Source organism: Balaenoptera acutorostrata, chromosome 2 (genome assembly GCF_949987535.1).
Source record: "Balaenoptera acutorostrata chromosome 2, mBalAcu1.1, whole genome shotgun sequence".
Taxonomy (NCBI): Eukaryota; Metazoa; Chordata; class Mammalia; order Artiodactyla; family Balaenopteridae; genus Balaenoptera; species Balaenoptera acutorostrata.
In genome coordinates this window covers 120,591,448-120,612,774 of record NC_080065.1, presented here as the reverse complement: position 1 = coordinate 120,612,774, position 21,327 = coordinate 120,591,448, and the positions used below count along the sequence as shown (strand labels likewise).

Sequence of the window (21,327 nt, the reverse complement as noted above, 5' to 3'; positions counted from 1 at the left end):
TTTGACACCATTCAATAAAACTGCAATGGTTTAACAAAATAAATCATGTAAAGTATTTATTTATGGCAAGCACTGTACTAAGAAGCCATTATTACTGTACCTGTTTATACTTTCACTCCAATGGGGTTTTGTACTTTGTTTTTTAGATAACATTTATAGTTGACACTGATTTTGAAGCAGTTACAAGTTTCCTTTAAGTTAGGAACCTAACTTAAACCTGAGTTTAAGACTCAACTACTGAGCCTGCACTCTAGAGCCCACGAGTCACAACTACTGAGCCCGCATGCCACAACTACTGAAGTCTGTGCGTCTAGAGCCTGTGGTCCGCAACAAGAGGCCACCGCAATGAGAGGCCCGCGTGCCACAATGAAGAGTAGCCCCCGCTCACCGCAACTAGACAGAAAGCCCATGCGCAGCAACGAAGACCCAATGCAGCCAATAAATAAATAATAAAACTACTAAAAAAAGAAGAAGAAAAAAAAGCCATCACTAGACTTCCCTGGTGGTCCAGTGGTTAAGATTCTGCACTTCCACTGCAGGGAGTGTGGGTTCCATCCCTGGTCAGTGAAGTTCCACATGCCATGTGGTGTGGCCAGAAAAAAAACAACCCCAAAACCATCACTTGCTCAGGTTTTGAAATTCAATTTCAAATTGTATTTGCTGTTTCCTACTCCAATTTATCCTTCTAGATAAGGGGGGGTCAGCAAACTTTTCTGTAAGGAAAGGAATAATCAGTAAATATTTTAGGCTTTGCAGGACTTATGTCACAACCACTCAAGTCTGCCATTGTAGTGCAAAAGCAGCCAGAGACAATATATAAACAAATGGGAATGGCTAATCCAATAAAACTACAAAAACAGGCAGTGGGTCTTAGTTTGCCAACCTCTGTTCCAGATGATATGCAGGATTCAGAGAAAATGGAAAAGGTAATTAGATATTCGAATAATTAGGAGAAAGTGTTTTTCTTTTTATATCTCCAGTATTTGACAGTTACAAAATATGCACATGCTGCTATCCCTAAGGTTAACACTAAAAAAGTTAGCCACGTTTAATATCTAAACTTTTCAAACTAAAAGGATCAATCACATTTAAATTTAAGTCTTTAGGGCTTCCCTGGTGGTGCAGTGGTTAAGAATCCGCCTGCCAATGCAGGGGACACAGATTCAAGCCCTGGTCCAGGAAGATCCCACATGCTGTGGAGCAACTAAGCCTGTGAGCCACAACTACTGAGCCCACGTGCCACAACTACTGAAGCCCGTGTGCCTAGAGCCCATGCTCCACAACAAGAGAAGCCACCACAATGAGAAGCCCGCGCACTGCAACGAAGAGCAGCCCCCGCTCGCCGCAACTAGAGAAAGCTCGTGCGTAGCAACAAAGACCCAATGCAGCCAAAAATAAATAAATAAATTTATTAAAAAATAATAATAATTTAAGCCTTTAGTAGAACCATTAGCCTGAAGTATCTTAATAATTGGAAGAAAATGAGATTCATTTATAAGTTAGAAGTTTAAATTACAAATATATAAATAATTACTATTTTGAGAAAAACAAGTAGAGAGAGGCAGATTTCAGAAAGCACAACCCAAGGAAAATACAAGACCACCAATCATGAAAGAGGTTTTACCATTTACAATTACCCTACTTGGAAAATACTCTGCTAAGAAATAAAGTAGTAAACATAGTTGGTTTTAAAGTAATGACTTTATTAATAAATATACATCCATATGATGATGTAGATACAAATCATGAACACTACTCCATTCCCATACACATAATTGCACACGAGTAGCTCAAGTTCATGGACATAAAAACATACACAGTATCTATTCAGACTTTTTACAGCAGAGAACAGCGTGCTTATATCAGTTAACTGGTAATTATTTTCTCCATAATTACCTGTGGAAAAAGGAAACTGTGAAACTCAAAGAATCAAAGTGGTCTGATTACTATAAATCACACACTTCATTTACTATAGCATTAAATTTTCCAAAAATTAAATACATTATTTGTGAGAGCACAGATTTATCTACTTGGGAGTAGGGGGGAAAAGCAAAGGAAAGATTTAGATACATCCTAGAGTTTAATAGCATATAGTTAAGCTATAATAAAAACAAAAACATAATAGCATCAAAATATCTTATGTTCAAGGGAAAAAACGTGTTGAACTGTTGTGAATTCTTATATTGATATTTTACTATAAAGGGATCATGAAATTTTACTGCATATATAGACAATGACTGGCAGAGTAGCAGTTATTGTCAATATCCCCTGAATTGTTCTTTTAAAGCTTCTTAGAATATAAAAGAGAAACGTTTTTTTTTTCTTGGGCTCATACACTGGTTTTTCTTACATTGGATGAATCACCTTTAACCTAATAAATGGATCCAGATAATTTTTTTTCCTCCTTAATTCAAAGAAACGCTATTCTTATTCCATGAAAATATACACGTAAATTCACACAAACATTAGTTTGGAATGAATATTACTTTTACTACTTTAACAGATGTTTCTTTTAAAAAGTAAATAAAAAATATAAAGAATTTTTTAGTCTAACTGAAATACTGATTTTTAAAACATCCCCAAATATTAAAAATTAATCACTTATTTTCTTCCAATACACTGTGCTAGCATTTTTTTAAATATCCAGTGCAAAACTCCAAAGATAGTATCAAAATCATCCCACGCTAAAGATTAGTTATGCAAGGTTATAGCTGTCAAAAAATGAAAGTTTCTTCTGTATTAGCTCCTAATTTGTTAATATAAGAATAAATAAGGCATGTTAAAATATTTTTTAAAGAAAAAAGTAAAGCAAACTTACTTGAAGAGCAGATCATTTTCTGACCAAAGTTTTAATATAGAATAGTGAAACCTATTTTGTGAAGAACAGAATTACACAATATAAAATTACTAATTTACCTTTCAAGGAACAATCATACAGTGGGAGGAAAAGGCCAGTTTTCCCCAACTGATTATATTAAAGTATAGGCAATTGTTTAACATGCTATTTCAGTGTTTATCATGACAAGAGACAGTGTTACAAAAGATGCACAATGTAGTCTTTATAGAGAAGTAAAAATATTTTGTATTTTAAGACTTCATTCATGTTATCATTTAGATGTCTTTCTCTTCACCATGGCACCAACAAACTGTTCACAAGGAGAAAAGGAAGTGGCATCAGGAGATGCTCATCAACATACAGATCTAATACTCCAGGTAACGACTCACATGAACACAGAAAATTCAGCTTTTTAAATGATGTTATCCATTCACAAAAGTAACCATTCGCCCCCCTTTTTTTCCTGGGACATAGCTCCTGATGTTAATAAACACTGTTATGAACATACTTCCTTTAGTTGATTTCACCATTTCATTAACTTGTATATAAGATTCATTATACATTAACACACCTGCTTTATCTTCTGACACACAGCACAGCACCACTGAGTAGATGTGCTGGAGGACGGAGAAAGGGGGAGGGGAATGAATGTAGAAAAAGGCAGGGAGAAAGAGCATGTATAATAAAATCAGGAAAGCAAATAAACTGAAAGGGAAATGTCAAATGGGCGTACTACAAAACACAACCTGCAACCAAACCCTTGACAATGATATATATAATTCCATGGAAGAACATTTAATTAAACAACTGTTTTCAGGAGTTCAAAACAGGATTTCTAAGCAGCCAACTGCTGAACATCATCTTGAGAAACAACTAAATGACAGATACATAATAAAAGTGGATGGATGAACATATGAATAAAGATGTAAGCATCTGTGTGTGTCAGAAGTTATACTGTTCTAAGTAAATTATTTTAAAAGTTTTATATTTTAAGCTTCTGCAAGAAGAAACTCTTGTAGCAATTTAGCTGCCAGAATGTTACAACTGATTATGTAGTCATCCAACATTGTTCTCTATGGTTTGTGCAAAGCTAAAATTGTTGAGGTCACTGTCTTAGATGCCAGTGCACACACAGTCCCCACATACAATGCAACACCTCTTACTGTAAAGAGCAGCATAAAGTCCAGCTCATTGTGTCAGGCATCACTGGAACACCTGAAGGCTTGCTGCTTTTTTCCTGATAAAAAAGGTATGAAACATGACATCCATTTGCAGTCAGAGTCTGCAGTAACTGAGAGCAAGCCCAAACAACACAGTATGTGCCCTTTTAAAATTGTAATTATTTTAAAAGTTTTGGAGTCCTGCAAATCTACATTATAATCTCAAAGGCATTTAAGCTCACAAATACATACATTGTAAAGTTCAGTGGAATTTTTTTTTCCAAATCCGAAGTTTATAATAGTTTATTTTATTTAGAACAAACTCAGAATAAATAAAATGTATATTAACAAAGAATATTACTTTCAGAAAGAGGGACGAGAGATATCCCCCTGTCCCTTCTATACGTATCTACCTAATACGTTTTTTTCTTTCCTATCTATTTTGCTTCTAAAGCAAACACTGTCAGAAAAAAATTTATTTTGAACGAAGTGGTCTCACTAGAGCCACCATGAGATTTTTAATTAAACTAACCAACATATTTCTTACATGTTTCATGCATAGATGGATTCCTATACACTTTTTAATATTTGGGTTCTGACAGTCAGAAAACTACATTTTGTTTATACCAGTTTTACGGTCTACCATTCAATTTTTGTCCTTTGGTAGATACAGACCTGAAACCACAGTAACTGCTAATGCAATGGGACAATTTATCAGAAAAAACTAAAAAATATTCTTAATAAATGAACATTAATAAGTGTTTTAAGCACAACGCTTTAAAACTAAGTATATGAAAGACAAAATGTAGTAACTACAGCAACATGCAGACCTTAAGAATATTTCTTTTCCTATTACATTAAATATGCTATTCTCAGAATGCACTGTAGTCAATATTTCACCAAAAATGTAATGTGCAGTTTTTATTAAAAAGTTTATTTTTTTTGTAAATATGAATTGTTTGTAGTGTTTGGTATACATGCTCTTAGGCAATTAAAAAATACACAACCTAACATGGCTGAAAGGCAAACACCGAAGAATTTTTAAAGGAATAATAGTTAAATCAATTAGTGCCACGTAGATCAATAAATAGGAAGCTGCTTAAACCTAGAACATTAAAAATAAGATTTTTAACATATGAAATCTAAATAAATGCCAAAGCATACAAATATGTGTCTTGTCTCATGAACATGTTACAAAAAACCTCACAGCCACTACCTCAAGTAATCCTGAATCATTAGTTTGCTTTGTTCCATCAGTTAAAAATACCTTCCACATTATCTTTATTATATTGTAAGCTTACTTCACAAACTAATAGGTATAATGGTTTCAGTTGTTTAGCACATGAAGCATCTATTTAGAATGACCCAAAAGTAGTAATGAGACACAACCATAACTCTAAAGGAAAAGCAAAAATGATTTAGATAGGTGTTACACTTGAACCTATGTACAAATACAATACCACTGCTATGCCCTGAGTGCATCTGTCAGCATATGACAGTTTCTGAGCAAAAGCAGGAAAAAAAAAAATCAAATGGGAAAACAAATTTGGAAAGCCCAGGCCATAAAATCATGTATGTCAAAATAAAACCAAGAAGCTTTGGGATTATTCACAATCTTCCTTCTAAACCTGGCCCTCCTTTCCTGCCTCATTCACTCATTGGGTGGCTTGATTTCGCTGCTGGTTTCCTCTACGCCATGAACTGCTCTACCATGCATCATAGGGTAAGGAAAAGCAGCAGTCCCACAGCCATAACCAAGATCGGCAAGACGGGATAGAGCTTTAATGCTACCTGGAGGTCTCCCTGGGCTGACTTTGTATCCCGCAGCTTTAGTTGTACCCAAAGGTCTGCCTGGACTTGTTTTAAATCCAGCCGCTTTGGTGGTTCCCAGGGGTCTGCCCGTGCTGGTCCGGTATCCTGCTGATTTGGTGGTTCCTGAAGGCCGGCCACGCTTACCAGATCGGTTGAGATTTTTCTTTTTCTTTAGTTCATCTTTTATCTCTATGCTTCTGCCACTTGTAGTCTGCAAGTGTGTTTCATTTAATGGGTCTTGCCTCTGACAAGCCATTGGTTTGTGGCTGACTGTGTGGCTGTATTTGTTTTGCTGGGAGGAATATATGTCAAACTGATCAGCAGCTCTCATGGCATCTTCACTGAGGCAGGAAGGTTTGCCAGGCCCACAAAAAGCTGGATTACTGCTGGCAACGGGATGCATCATTTTCTACCAAAAATAAAAGACAAATATGCATAAATACACATATACAAATATATATCTGTATGACAGCATTTAGTGGGAAAACAGTCTGTCTTCCAACAACTATGCAGGCTCTCTAAAATTAGCTGACAGGCAGGACTCCAGACCACTTATAAACAAACACACATCAGCAGATTCAGATACTTTTTTTTTTCTCAATTTAATCACTGGCAGGCACAAATGCCATGCAAGATAACTCTAGTACTGATTTTGTAGTTATAATGTTCTCTACTTAGGAATTAGAAAAGTGTGTACATGAAATGTTACATTTTGTAGGCTCTTTTCTTCTAGACTACTAAATCCTAAAAAGATAATAATAAAGACAAGCATTGTTATTAACATGATTCTTTTTTTTTTCTTTCTTAAGTTTCCCTAGCATTCTTAGAATGTCTTCCTTGGGCCTTTCATTATATTTCCCACATGTATACTTCTGATCTGGCCAGTTTTCACAAGGTGGACACTTCCTTATCATTATCATCATTTATTATTTATACAGAATCCTGAGTGTATGTTACACTTTACAAAAGATAGAATGTACCAAGGAAAGAACACAATCTGTTGGCCAAAGGTACTGACTCCCTTTAAACTATTCTATCCAAACAGGAGGCAATAACAACATAAAGGGTAAACAAAGGTTTCCATTAACTAAAATAAGTGAACATTTATACAAACTACAGAGACTTATACTACAAAAATATGTGTAACAATCATAATAAAATACTTTCTATTTTTTTTTTTTTTTTTAATTTTTATTTATTTATTTATTTAGTTATGGCTGTGTTGGGTCTTCGTTTCTGTGCGAGGGCTTTCTCTAGTTGTGGCAAGCGGGGTCCACTCTTCATCGCGGTGCGCGGGCCTCTCACTATCGCGGCCTCTCTTGTTGCGGAGCACAGGCTCCAGACGCGCAGGCTCAGTAATTGTGGCTCACGGGCCTAGTTGCTCCGTGGCATGTGGGATCTTCCCAGACCAGGGCTCGAACCCATGTCCCCTGCATTGGCAGGCAGACTCTCAACCACTGCACCACCAGGGAAGCCCCTATTTTTTTTTTTAATTTATTTATGGCTGTGTTGGGTCTTCGTTTCTATGTGAGGGCTTTCTCTAGTTGCGGCAAGTGGGGGCCACTCTTCATCGCAGTGCGCGGGCCTCTCACTATCGCGGCCTCTCTTGTTGCGGGGCACAGGCTCCAGACGCGCAGGCTCAGTAATTGTGGCTCACGGGCCCAGTTGCTCCGCGGCATGTGGGATCTTCCCAGACCAGGGCTCGAACCCGTGTCCCCTGCATTGGCAGGCAGATTCTCAACCACTGCACCACCAGGGAAGCCCCACTTTCTATTTTTAAAGTGTGGTTATCAAGACAAAAAGTTGAATGTGCAACACTGCTTTCTCCCTTGACCATAAATAATGATGTGGATCTTCTTCCCTTACAAGAGCTCTGTGGCTTTTAACAAACAGTCCATACTCTCTATCTGTGAAGACATCCCTGTGAATTGTTTCTCTATTTAGCCATATCATTTAGACACACAGAAAATGAGAGTCTATATAGACTACAGTATTATATTTCAGTAAGGTAAAAAACAAAAAAAACAAAACAACCACATGGGTTCCAATTCATATTTCGAAAGAGTCACAAATGTATACAAAGGTCCAGCCCCAAGCTGTTAGACGTTCGCCTGCACCTTTCATAAATGTAAAATTGTACCAAAACCTCAGTTATGAAAATAGTTACTCCCAGAGGCTAAGAATAGATAATCAATGTGAGCCAAAACCACTGCAAATTTATTTCAGTTATAAAGGTAAAAGGAAATGAAGTCAAAGAACTGAATTCAGTTACATTACTAAATATTTGCTGAGAATCAACAGATACAGAGCCACTGGCCAGCTAGCTTAAAGTCTTAACTATGAAGGAAAAACATTTACAATGAGAAGCTACTTGTTTATGGCAGAAGCCTTATAGACTTGAAAACATAAAACAAGAGTGAGCTAAACACAAATATTAAATGGAGTGATTCATCACTTATTCCCCAAGGATAGAGAATGAGTTTATTATCACTTCATTTGCTCAAATCCTAATTTCAGATGAGAAATAAGAAGAGATCATCAAGATGTGTTCCAAGTGTAATGATATTAGCTGAGAGTTTTTTGAGATTTTTCTACGTGCCAGGTAATAAGTTTGGCACTTTGCACATTATCTGACTTAATCATCACTACAATTCAACTCTATGGGGAACATACTGTTAGCTCTGTTTTACAGAAACTGAGGCAGGAACTTTAAGCAACTTGCCAGGGTCACACATTAGGAAATGGTAAAGCCAAATACAAATTCAGATAATCTGACTTCAGAACCAACCAGGGTTCTCAACAGCACCACTATCATTTGAGTCAGATAATTCTTTAGGGTGGGGGCGGGTGGAGGATGGGGTTGTCCTGTGCATTTTAAGATGCTTAGCAGCATCCCTGGCATCTACCCACTCCACCCTCTTGATGTCAGTAGCTACACCCTCCTCTCTACCCTCCCAATCTGTGACAACCAAAATATTCTCCAGACATTGCCAAATATTCCTTGGGGGGCAAAATCTGCCACCTATCATGAGAATCACTCAGCTATACTAAAATGAAAACAGAAAACTCAATTTCAAATACTCCTGTTGGTCTTCCCTGGTGGCACAGTGGTTAAGAATTCACCTGCCAATGCAGGGGACACAGGTTCGAGCCCTGGCCCGGGAAGATCCCACATGCCGTGGAGCAACTAAGCCCAGGTGCCACAACTACTGAGCCTGCGCTCTAGAGCCCGTGAGCCACAACTACTGAAGCCCACGTGCCTAGAGTTCGTGCTCCGCAAGAAGAGAAGCCACCGCAATGAGAAGCCTGTGCACCGCAGCGAAGAGTAGCCCCCGCTCGCTGCAACTAGAGAAAGCCCGCGCACAGCAACAAAGACCTAACTCAGCCAAAAATAAATAAATAAATAAATTTATAAAAAAATAAAACACTCCTATTGAAGTTTTTATTCACCTCTTAAGCTCCTACCTCTCCAAATATCCATAAAATTCGTTGATAACTTCTCCAAATAATCATAAAACCGTTCTGTTGATAACCTCTCCAAATATCCACAGAACCTTTCTACTGATAACATCTACAACATCTAACTCAAATAGATTTGTTTTCCAAATTGAAGAAAAGCCAGCGTTGGGATTTGTGAAGGGACCAACCACATTCCTCTCCCCTACAAGTTATAAACTAACTGAGAAATATACACAGGAATTAGACAGGAATCAAAATACTAGTTTATTGCCAATAAAACTAGACTAGAGACCACATGCAAATACGAAGAGAAACACACTCAGACCTTTGAGCAGATTATAAGAGAAAAAGTGATCACTTTTTCTTTCAGCCGTGCCCTGAGGCTTGGACCACACAGTGAAAGTGCCAAGAGTCTTAACCACTGGACTGTCAAGGAATTCCCAAAGTGATCCCTTTTTCAATTTTATTATTCAGAAATCACCCTGCTGGAAAGCTCTAGTATAAAGAGATAGAAAGGTACCAGTTCTCTTCCACAAGTAGCACTGCCAGTAAAGGGAGAAAATGTTTTTTCCTATAATCTGTTTCAATGGTTTATAGCTCGTGCCTTTTAAGTTCCTATCACTAACTTACCAAAACCTTCCCTCTGGACCTTACTTCCTTTAACTTAATTTTCTCTTAATATATCAGAACATTCACCATCTATTATCACCCAGGATATACAGTCTCAGCTTACATTATGTTAGGCTTTCAGAAGCAGATTCTGCCATATATCCTTTACTCAGACAACCAACACTGAAGAAAAACACACCATTTAAACAGTAGACCTGCAATTAAAAAAAAAAAAAATCCACCCATCTTCAACTACTTTAATCTTCTCCAGGAATTTATGAATTTGGTTTGTATTATGTTAATTAACTTCTGACACTGCTCACATTTATTGAGGGCCAACTCCATGCAAAACACTATTCTAAGCATCAGGACACAAAATAGACAGGATTAAAGCTGTTAATCCCAGGGAAGACAGTAAAATACTGACTTAAAGAACACTTCTAAAGGGCAAGTCTTTCTATATGTTCTATATTTTCCTTCCCTGCTACCACCAAGAAATCAGTACAGTATTCTGCTTACTCAATTACTGATTAAGAAGCTGGACAAGAAATTTACTATGACTGTTACTCATGTAAATAGTTAACTAAAGGGGCTTCCCTGGTGGCTCAGTGGTTAAGAATCTGCCTGCCAATGCAGCAGACATGGGTTCGAGCCCTGGTCCAGGAAGATCCCACATGCCACGGAGCAACTAAGCCCGTGCGCCACAACTACTGAGCCCGTACTCTAGAGCCGGCGTGCCACAAATACTGAAGCCCACGCGCCTAGAGCCCGTGCTCCGCAACAAGAGAAGCCACTGCAATGAGAAGCCCGCACACAGCAACGAAGCGTAGCCCCCGCTCACCGCAACTAGAGAAAGCCCGCACGCAGCAACAAAAGACCCAACACAGCCAAAAATAAATAAATAAGTAAATTTATTTTTTTTTTTAAAAGTTAACTGAAACAAGAAACAGAGCTAAAACCAATCCCTTTCTACTTTCAGGTGTCAACTTTTTAAGATGGGAGTCAGCACCATTAGATCCTTGTGTGCATAACCATCATACATAAACACATGCGCACACACAGGCGGGCGCATGCAGTATTTGTATGTTTGTATGCAGTATGTGCATATACAAGCATTAATCCTACATTTAATAACGCCTCCCTGGTTCCACTTCAGGGCTCGCCAGCTAACTGTTCTTTCTTGAAAGACTCTTCCCATACTATAGTACAGAGTTCATTGAAAGCATGCAGGCCACATTTCTCAATAGAGTCAGAATGAATACTACATTTCTAGAAAGTTTGGGCTGAACGAAATCCAAGAATACAGAACTAGCAAAGGTTAATAATCTTTTAAAATAGTTCACTAAATATAAGGGAATCAACTAAGAGCTTCGATATATTTTAACTATGCCTAAATTAGAATTCTTAAAGCATATGCTAAAACTTGCCATCCCTGAAGCTGTTTTACTCTGTGTTTAACCACTGAAGTCTTTCCGTGAGCTGTTCTTTACGAAATAATTCCTCTTCCTTCTCCTGAATGTGGCAGTCATCACTATCAACATAAAGAACTATAACTATTTTTAGTAACTTCACAACGCATTCATTTTTAAACATGGAGAAAATCTTCCTTTCAAGAAAACCAAGTTCTGCTCTCTTCCGAGGGGCGGACACCACATAATTCTCAGAGGTTATTTCAGGTCATTTGACTTGTAACAACTAGCTAAAATCATATGCGATTTTATAATTCTAAATGAAAGTCCATTAGTGATCGACCTCAATCACTCAGAAAGTCTATTCAGCAAAGGCTAAAACAAATGCCAGTAGCGACGCATCCTGCCCCACCACGGAAAGTTCTGATACTAGGAGAGAACATAAATAACGGTCTTCTTTGTCTTCTTTCTACTCTTTAATTGTGCCTCCACGGCGCAGTTTCCCCAGTGCCGGAATCCTTATTTGACAAGAGGCGTTTAAAAATGCATTACCTGTTGTGCCCGAAAGCGATTATTAATGTATCAGCAATAAGAACTTTGCAGAAAATACACGCCCACACTAGAGAGAGTGTTTGTGAACCCTCTCCGATAATCATAACTGATAGCCCGCTGTCGTGCACCGGAGTTCTGCAAGCTGGTCAAGTCCACAGGCCACTCCATCTAGACGTCCATCTCGAAGCCGGCAAGCATTAATTTAAAGTGATGGCGGGGAGAACTGAGGATTCTGACCTCGCAAAGAAAAGAAAGGGTGACCCCTCCCCCCGCCGCAGGAGGAATTTCCCCCAAATAATGGCTTCAAGCCCGGAGAAGAGCAGGCTACGACCGGGGCCCCTCCTCTTGCTCTGGGCTAGGCCAGAGCCCCTTCTCAGGCGCGGGTCGGAGACCTCTTCTCACCAGCTGGCTAGGCCCTCATTCTGGCCCCCTCATTGCCTTCTCCCCGAGCACTCGCCGCCCCGACTCTGCTCCCGGCCAGTCTGACAAACCCCCGCGCGCCCACCTACCTCAGCCGCCAGAAGCCCGGCCCCTCAGCGCGCCCAGGGGCTGCCCATCGGCTGGGAACCTCACGCTGGCGCCGCTCTCTTTCCAGCCCGGCGCCTCTACACTGCGCGGAGAGCCCAAGACACAGGGAAAAGCAGGCAGGGCGGCGGCAGCGGCGAAGCGGACGCTGGTTCCCAGCTCCGACCTCAGCCACCGCTCACAGTGCAGCACCGGACCGAGCAGGAAGAGGCCACCACAGCTCCGTGGAGCAAGGAGCGGCGTGCGCGAGCTCGCGAGTACCGCGCACGCACACGCACACGCACACGCACGTCGCGAGACCCAATCTCCCGCCGACGACCAGCACGCAAGCCTGGGGAGAGTAGCCCAGGGAGCCGGGCTGCGCTTGCGCGGCACGGGGACGACAGGAGGTGGGGCTTACGAAGGAGCTGCTTAGGCTCTGGTGCAGATCGCGCGCCCAAAGGGAAAATAACTTCCTAACGTGGATTTTTCAACCCAATCCTGTGATGCTGGATCTACTACCGACCCCATTTTTCAGATTACAGGACTAATAAATGGTGGAGTCAGGATTTGAACCCATTCTTGTTCCAGAAACTGTGCTTTTAATCACCGTTGGCAAAAAGATTTATTAATCCCTTATTGTGCTAGCTGCTGCCCAAAGCATATTAAAAGGATTCAGCCTCTCACTTTTAGTTACTTACGAATGGGTGGGGTGAGATCTCCACCTGCAAATAAAATGGGGAATATTCAAATAACATGAGGTGTTTGGGCCCTCAGTCCTAGCACCATGTAATAATGAAAAGCCTCATTTTGTGAAGCTAATATTAAAAGTTTAACAAGTTTTTATATCCATGACCTCCTCTGAATTACCATATTCTTCATTCCACCATCACAGGAAGGGATGGGACAAGAATTAGCTTGCTTACAAAATCTCCCCTTTTATGTAGCTGTTGCGAGATTTCTGGCATATGGGTCACCCCATACAAGCCACTTAGCAGAAGGGATTAGTTTCCCCGGGTCTTCGGTCCGTTAGTTCTAAAATGTCAGAAAGGAGAGGATCCAGAATTAGGAAGGCTGCCGAGAGGAATACACTTTTTTTTTTTTTTTTAAATAAAGCATGGTTGTTTTATTTTAAATTTTTAAACTTTTTTTTTTCCGGCCAGGCTCTGCTGCTTGCCAGATCCTAGTTCCCAGCCCCAGCAGTGAAAGCGCAGAGTCCTAACCACTGGACCGCCAGGGGATTCCCAGGAAGACACTTCTTTGACAGCATGAAGAGGCCGGAGGCAGGTGCTTATCCCTTTTGCCCATGCAATGAAGACTGTTTGAGGAGATAATTCTTAACACTGAATTGCACCATGAGCACAGCATTTGGCCCAGTGATGCCGTCAGCAGGAAATAAAGTGCAACAACTTTTCTGGGTGAGTACACAAGCCAGGAAGCAAACCAAATACAGTACATAGAACAGGCAAGCTCAATCATTTTCTGGCAAGCAGGGTTTTGTAAAATGATTCTAAGTATCATTCTAATTACTCCTATAGAATACTAGAAAACAGGACTGATCATACTAGTATTGTTCATATATAAAAGGAGAATACCAATATAGAAAACAGCTAAAATATGTACACAGATTTTAGGGGATATTAAGTAGCCGTACAAAAAACTTTTTGAAAACAAGTTTTCTCTAAGGAAGGTTTCTTTTTTATTCTTTTTTTTTTTTTTTAAACATATCATTAGTTCTCTATTCTTAATTAATTAATTTATTTATTTTTGGCCGTGTTGGGTCTTCGTTTCTGTGCGAGGGCGTTCTCTAGTTGCGGCAAGCGGGGGCCACTCTTCATCGCGGTGCGCGGGCCTCTCACTATCGCGGCCTCTCTTGTTGCGGAGCACAGGCTCCAGACGCGCAGGCTCAGTAGTTGTAGCTCACGGGCCCAGTTGCTCCGCGGCATGTGGGATCTTCCCAGACCAGGGCTCGAACCCGTGTCCCCTGCATTGGCAGGCAGATTCTCAACCACTGCGCCACCAGGGAAGCCCCTCTTTTTTATTCTTGAAGGGAAATGTGAGAACGCACTGCTGTGCTGCCATACCATGACTATTCCAGATCCGTAACTTTAAACTTTCAACTGAAATGGCATTTGTACATAAAACCACTTAAGAAAAAAACTTTTGTGAATTCCCTGGTGGTCCAGCGGTTAGGACTCCCCACTTTCACCGCCAAGGGCCCAGGGTTCAATCCCTGGTCGGGGAACTAAGATCCCCGCAAGCTGCAAGGCGCGGCCAAAAAAAAAACTTTCACACTAATAAGGTCAAATGATTTGCAGGCCCAATGGGGAAGTAGCCAGAGTAATAGAGGAAGTCAGACATTCCCGGGTTTGAATGTCTTTCTGCCATTCACCTCCTATGGTACCTCGGACAAGTCACTGCTTTTTCCAGAAGTTTCCATATGTGTGAAATAAAGATGTCTTTCTTGTAGGGCTGTGAAATAAAATGAGCTAATAGGTAAAGAAAGATGTGGATTTAAATCCTCAGTCTACCACTTACTAGCTGTGTGACTATGGACAAGTAACTAGTTAATTCAACATATTTATTGAATTCAAAGTACAAGCGATGCAGGACAGACAAGGTCCCTAACATCAGGAAGTTTACATTCTGGTGTGGTAGGCAAAAACTCAAATACATAATCAAAATACAGTGTTAAATGCAATGATCTGGTGTTTTCGGATAATTATCTCAGGTTGGTCTTCATGAGGTGCTATAGTACGCGTAACACGGGTAGATAAATGGATATGCTTTTTCAAGAGCATATCCATTTATCATCACTTCATTTGCAAAAAGAGCACACTTTTAATTAAGTGTCACACTATTTGACTTACCTCCAAACATATCTTCTTCAAAAGCGTATACCTGTGAAATACGATTTGGACTCAATTCGACATTTTTCATTCCTTCTCCAAAAGCCTCAGCCTGGCCCAGAGTAGGCCAGATAATATAGACAAACCACTAGTTAATAAGACTTTTGCATGATAAGCGGTGATTGTATACATGTGAAAGGAAGGCCATAACAGGAATATTCGACTAGAGAGGGAAACTGGCTGCCTCTAAAGACCTTTCAATTAAGGCAACAAGTGTTCTTAAATGCTATTCATTTGAACTGAAAGATATCCATAGGAAGAATGAATCTCACTTTCTAGATTTTAGTTTATCAGTAGCCACTGACTGTCCTTGCTAGATATACAGCTTATAGCAATATTGAAAGATACAGCAATATTGAAAGATAGCCTAAGAAAATGCACTCCCATTCACCCATTGTAATAAGAGTACTAATAGTTATTGAATGCTTACCATATGCCAGGCAGTTTTTATATGCTTTAATGCTTTACATGTATTATTTCATCTTATCCTCACAAAAACAGATAGATATTATATTTTATGTATGAAAAAAGTGAGACATTTTAAAGCATTTAAGCAACTTGCCTAAGGTTGTCCAAGTATCACCCAATGTGAATTTATTTATAATTATGTATATGAACTGTTATTCTAAACTGTAATAATACTATACATGATATATCATGTAACAACATATTATAAAATCTACTCAAAAAATTTAAAGGATGAGATTTAATGTGGACTTTTTTTTTTTTTTTTTTTTTTGGCTGTGTCGGGTCTTAGTTGTGGCACGCAGGCTCTTCGTTGCAGCGCTCAGGCTTCTCTCTTGTTGTGGCGTGCGGGTTTTCTCTTCTCTAGTTGCGGCGCGCAGGCTCCAGAGCGCGTAGGCTCTGTAGTTTGCGGCCCATGGGCTCGGTAGCTGTGGTGCGTGGGCTTAGCTGCCCCACGGCATGTGGGAACCTAAAAGATGAGATTTTAAAGAAGAAATACAAATAGAGGATCCAGTGTTTTCTCCCTTTTTCCAATGGCTTACTATACATGTGCCCCACTTTGAAGACCACTGCTTTAGATAATAGGCAGTCAAAATCCAAGAACAAAACAAAGTGAAGATTATCAGTGGCTTTCAAACTTGAATATGTATCACAGAATTAGTACCATCCCAAACACACTTATAATAGCAACTCTAGACTGTAAAAAGTTACAGGGGAACTTGTGCTCTCTTTAAAGACATCCACTCCCCTGCTCTTTCCATGGAGCTTTCCAAATCTGAGACTTGGGCCGTGGGCTGACTTGGGGGACGGGGAGGACTCTTTTTCAAAAGTCTACAGTAGAGTTCTAGGAATCTCAGCTCCCAGAAGCCTCCCTCAGGCAAAGGCATGGAAAGAAAATATTACCTTCGATATTACCTTGCACTGGCTGGACACAGGCACCTGAGAGCCTCCTAGGAATTTAGGAATAAAGGCCAAGGACACTTTAACACCCAAGGCTGCTAGAACTGCTGGGAGTTGACAGGCTGCAAAAAAATCCACCTACTACCAAGTGCCAAGTTGAAATGACATGCTTTTTCTGTGGTCATAGAGCACATTTTTCATACTGAATCCTCACATTTTCTTTATTCTATAATAGGCAAAATTGTGAAAAGGGACTAATACTCAAAACATGAACTATCACGTATTTCCATTTGTTAAAGATAATTAGGATTTTCTTAAATTCTGAAACTCTATAGCTTTTACAGTAATCATAATGATATCTGAGAGAGTAACTGAGTTCCAGTTTTCCAAAGGGGTTAAAACTTTTTTTTATTTCACATTTTTACCCCTCTAAAAGAACAAGGTTAACACAAATATAGAATTTTTAAAGGCCTGAGCTTCAAAATCATGAACTTCTATAAGCTTATGCCATATTTGGAAGAGAACAAGGTCAAGAAAAATAATCAAAAGTAAATTCCTGGGGCTTCCCTGGTGGCGCAGTGGTTGAGAGTCTGCCTGCTAATGCAGGGGACACGGGTTCGAGCCCTGGTCTGGGAGGATCCCACATGCCGCGGAGCGGCTGGGCCCGTGAGCCACGGCTGCTGAGCCTGCGCGTCTGGAGCCTGTGCCCCGCAGCGGGAGGGGCCGCGATAGTGAGAGGCCCGCGCACCGCGATGAAGAGCGGTCCCCGCACCGCAATGAAGAGTGGCCCCCGCTTGCCGCAACTGGAGAAAGCCCTCGCACGAACCGAAGACCCAACACAGCCAAAAATAAATAAATAAATAAATAAAGTAGGGGGAAAAAAAAAAATTAAAAAAAAAAAAAAAAAAGTAAATTCCTCACTAGTCATGTGATTTGATGGTATGCACTTACATACCAGTTTGGCCATAAAGCCCCAGAAAGGTGAGACCACTGATATTGTTGGCATATTGCAAAGAATTCATTTGCTTACCCTTTTTCTTCATGTCTCTACTTGGACTCCTGCTCAAGTAAAATTATAAGTTGATACAGAAAAAAAAAGGACCTTCAAATATCTGCAATTGGTAATACACCAGGGAATCTTTACCTAGTGATGGAAATGTAGCCACCTTTAGCTCCAGAGAGCTGGCCTGAGAACACAGCATATGTTTCACTAAGCAACATGTGAGATGTTGCTATACTCCAAGTCAAATGCCTCACTCCAGTGAGATTTTATTAAGGTTTAATGGTGGTTACAACACCTAAACTGAATAAAATGTTAAGACATCCCCTCCACCTATCCACACACATTCATCCGTTCCCTTTCTGTCTTTGTATTTACATACACACCTTTTTTAAAGATTAACTTCAGCTTTTTATGCCAGAAGCAGAAGGCATAAGAAAATGTCAATAGATTCCAATTGTTACATAAAACTATGTACCACAATGTGAAGAACTGGTAGCTCCAGACTCAGTTCTAAGAGGAAGAGTATTCTCATTGACCACATTGGGCTAGCCACTCAGAATTCACGCCTGCTACATGAACTTAGCATCCATCATCTAAAAAGGACCAGAATGGGGCATTTTACTATACAAAATATAGTTTTTTACCCTGGACTTCAACTACCATTTTCCCCCCAGCTCCTTTTTATTTTTAAATTTTTTTAAACATCTTTATTGGAGTATAACTGCTTTACAATGTTGTGTTAGTTTCTGCTGTATAACAAAGTGAATCAGCTATATGTATACATATACCCCCATATCCCCTCCCTCTTGCGCCTCCCTCCCACCCTCCCTATCCCACCCCTCTAGATGGTCACAAAGCACGGAGCTGATCTCCCTGTGCTATGCAGCTGCTTCCCACTAGCTATCTGTTTTACATTTGGTAGTATATATATGTCAGTGCTCCTCTCACTTCGTCCCAGCTTACCCTTCCCCCTCCCCGTGTCCTCAAGTCCATTCTCTACATCTGCGTCTTTATTCCTGTCCTGCCCCTAGGTTCATCAGAACCATTTCTTTTTTAGAGTCCATATATATGTGTTAGCATACAGTATGTTTTGCTTTTTCTGACTTACTTCCCTCTTTATGACAGACTCGAGATCCATCCTCCTCCCTACAAATAACTCAATTTCATTCCTTTTTATGGCTGAGTAATATTCCATTGTATATATGTGCCACACCTTCTTTTTCCATTCATCCATCAATGGACACTTGGGTTGGTTCCATGTCCTGGCTATTGTAAATAGTGCTGCAATGAACACTGGGGTACATGTCTTTTTTTTTTTTTTTTAAGATAGCAGTCATCTTTTCTTTTTTAAATTTATTTATTTATTTATTTATTTTTGGCTGTGTTGGGTCTTCGTTTCTGTGCGAGGGCTTTCTCTAGTTGCAGCAAGCGGGGGCCACTCTTCATCGCGGTGCGCGGGCCTCTCACTGTCGCGGCCTCTCGTTACGGAGCACAGGCTCCAGACGCGCAGGCTCAGTAGTTGTGGCTCACGGGCCCAGCTGCTCCGCGGCATGTGGGATCTTCCCAGACCAGGGCTCGAACCCGTGTCCCCTGCATTGGCAGGCGGATTCTCAACCACTGCGCCACCAGGGAAGCCCACATGTCTCTTTTTGAATTATGGTTTTCTCAGGGTATATGCCCAGTAGTGGGATTGCTGGGTCATATGGTAGTTCTATTTTTGGTTTTTTAAGGAACCTCCATACTGTTCTCCATAGTGGCTGTATTAATTTACATTCCCACCAACAGTGCAAGAGAGTTCCCTTTTCTCCACACCCTCTCCAGCATTTATTGTTTGTAGATTTTTTTTTTAAATTTCTTTATTTTTTGGCTGCGTTGGGTTTTTGTTGCTGGGCACAGGCTTTCTCTAGTTGTGGCAAGCAGGGGCTACTCTTCGTTGCGGCTCGCGGGTTTCTCATTGCGGTGGCTTCTCTTGTTGCGAAGCATGGGCTCTAGGCACATGGGCTTCAGTAGTTGTGGCACACGGGCTCAGTAGTTGTGGCTTGCGGGCTCTAGAGAGCAGGCTCAGTAGTTGTGGCGCACAGGCTTAGTTGCTCCACGGCATTCGGGATCTTCCTGGACCAGGGCTCGAAGCCATGTCCCCTGCATTGGCAGGCAGAGTCTTAACCACTGCGCCACCAGGGAAGTCCCTGTAGTTTTTTTGATGATGGCCATTCTGACCGGTGTGAGGTGATACCTCATTGTGGTTTGATTTGCATTTCTCTAATGATTAGTGATGTTGAGCGTCCTTTCATGTGTTTGTTGGCAATCTGCGTATCTTCTTTGGAGAAATGTCTATTTAGGTCTTCCGCCCATTTTTGGATTGGGTTGTTTTTTTTGATATTGACCCCCAGCTCTTATCTTAAACAAGTGCTATGTTATCTGCCACTAAAGGACTTTAGCTGATGGTTTTATAAAGCAAAGCAAGGCATCATAGGAAAAAGAGCTCACACACAGACAAGTTATAACTTTGGAGGCTCTGCTCTCTAGCATGTGATTCTTTTTTTTTTTTTTAATTTTTTTTTTAAATTTTTTATTTTATTATTATTATTTTTTAATGCTATTCTTGTCTGCTTACATTCTTTTTATGTATGTATGTATGTATGTATGTATGGCTGTGTTGGGTCTTCGTTTCTGTGCGAGGGCTTTCTCTAGTTGTGGCAAGCGGGGGCCACTCTTCATTGCGGTGCGGGGGCCACTCTTCATCGCGGTGCGCGGGCCTCTCACTAACGCGGCCTCTCGTTGCCGAGCACAGCCTCCAGACGCACAGGCTCAGTAATTGTGGCTCACGGGCCGAGTTGCTCCGCGGCATGTGGGATCTTCCCAGACCAGGGCTCGAACCCGCGTCCCCTGCATTGGCAGGCAGATTCTCAACCACTGCGCCACCAGGGAAGCCCTAGCATGTGATTCTTAAGGTGCTGATGAATTATTTAGAAGTGGGCTCCACAGCTGGCCTCATAGGATTTATAAATCCCAGGTACTCAAGAGCTGGTTCTGCTCAAACAAAAACTTCTTTGCACATAGGGGCTGCCTCCCTCAAAAGAAGGACTGCAGTCACAGGTATACTGTGACTACCAGTTCAATACCATGTGCATACCAACAAGGCTAGTAAGGTATGAAATAGATCAGATAATACACTGTCTAAAAGGAGTTGGAGAGAATCTAGCCATTATCATTTCATTCTATACTTCCATTTTCTAAGAATGAGTGTCACTGTAATAAAACACCAACTGGCACATGAACCCATTATTTCACCTACAGCCTATCTTATGCCAAATACAAACACCATCAAAGACTAAGAGCCTTCTTCAGGAAGATATTTTTGGATAGAACTATATATTTTGTGTTGCTAGAATTTTTTAATAAAGATACAGAGAGTATAATACCTCTCTCACATGCCTAGCAATGTAAACAAAATTAGATAAACAGCAGAAAACATTTCAGCAAAGATAATTTTAGGAAAACTCAGACTAAATTAACTTTATTTTATAAGGAATTTAGAAAACATGAGCAAATATTGATATTGCATTAAAAAAACAAATTAACCTGTACGTCATTCAAATCTCAAAAATCAAAGAGTGTGACACTAAAAAAACGTAATAACAGAGAAATGTGCTTCATTTTAACAAAATACTATCAGTGGCTTATTACAACTAGATATACAAACATAAAG

At 40.4% G+C, this 21,327-nt stretch overlaps 1 protein-coding gene across 6 annotated transcripts; it reads right to left on the bottom strand.

The window, feature by feature from the left end:
* Positions 1–1,682: 1,682 nt before the first annotated feature.
* Positions 1,683–12,672, bottom strand: C2H5orf24 (chromosome 2 C5orf24 homolog). Of its 6 annotated transcripts, none has more exons than XR_450155.2 (4): positions 12,347–12,669; positions 4,000–6,217; positions 2,819–2,869; positions 1,683–1,896 (listed from the first exon to the last, which is right to left on the bottom strand). XR_450155.2 is itself a non-coding variant. In XM_007172167.2 (4 exons), the coding sequence occupies exons 2-3, from the start codon at positions 6,212–6,214 to the stop codon at positions 4,033–4,035; spliced, it is 468 nt and encodes a 155-aa protein (XP_007172229.1). In that variant the 5' UTR covers positions 6,215–6,217; positions 12,347–12,672; the 3' UTR covers positions 1,683–2,869; positions 4,000–4,032. The 6 variants fall into 6 exon arrangements, 3 of the variants coding, with proteins under 3 accessions (XP_007172229.1, XP_007172228.1, XP_007172227.1); XM_007172167.2 differs by having other exon boundaries at positions 1,683–2,869; positions 4,000–4,073; positions 5,788–6,217; positions 12,347–12,672; XR_450154.2 differs by having other exon boundaries at positions 2,819–6,217.
* Between the last annotated feature and the right edge of the window lie 8,655 nt (positions 12,673–21,327).

Bases quoted from the DNA above. Each gene is read 5' to 3' on its own strand.
- C2H5orf24 (XM_007172165.2), bottom strand. From the start codon at position 6,214: ATGATGCATCCCGTTGCCAGCAGTAATCCAGCTTTTTGTGGGCCTGGC.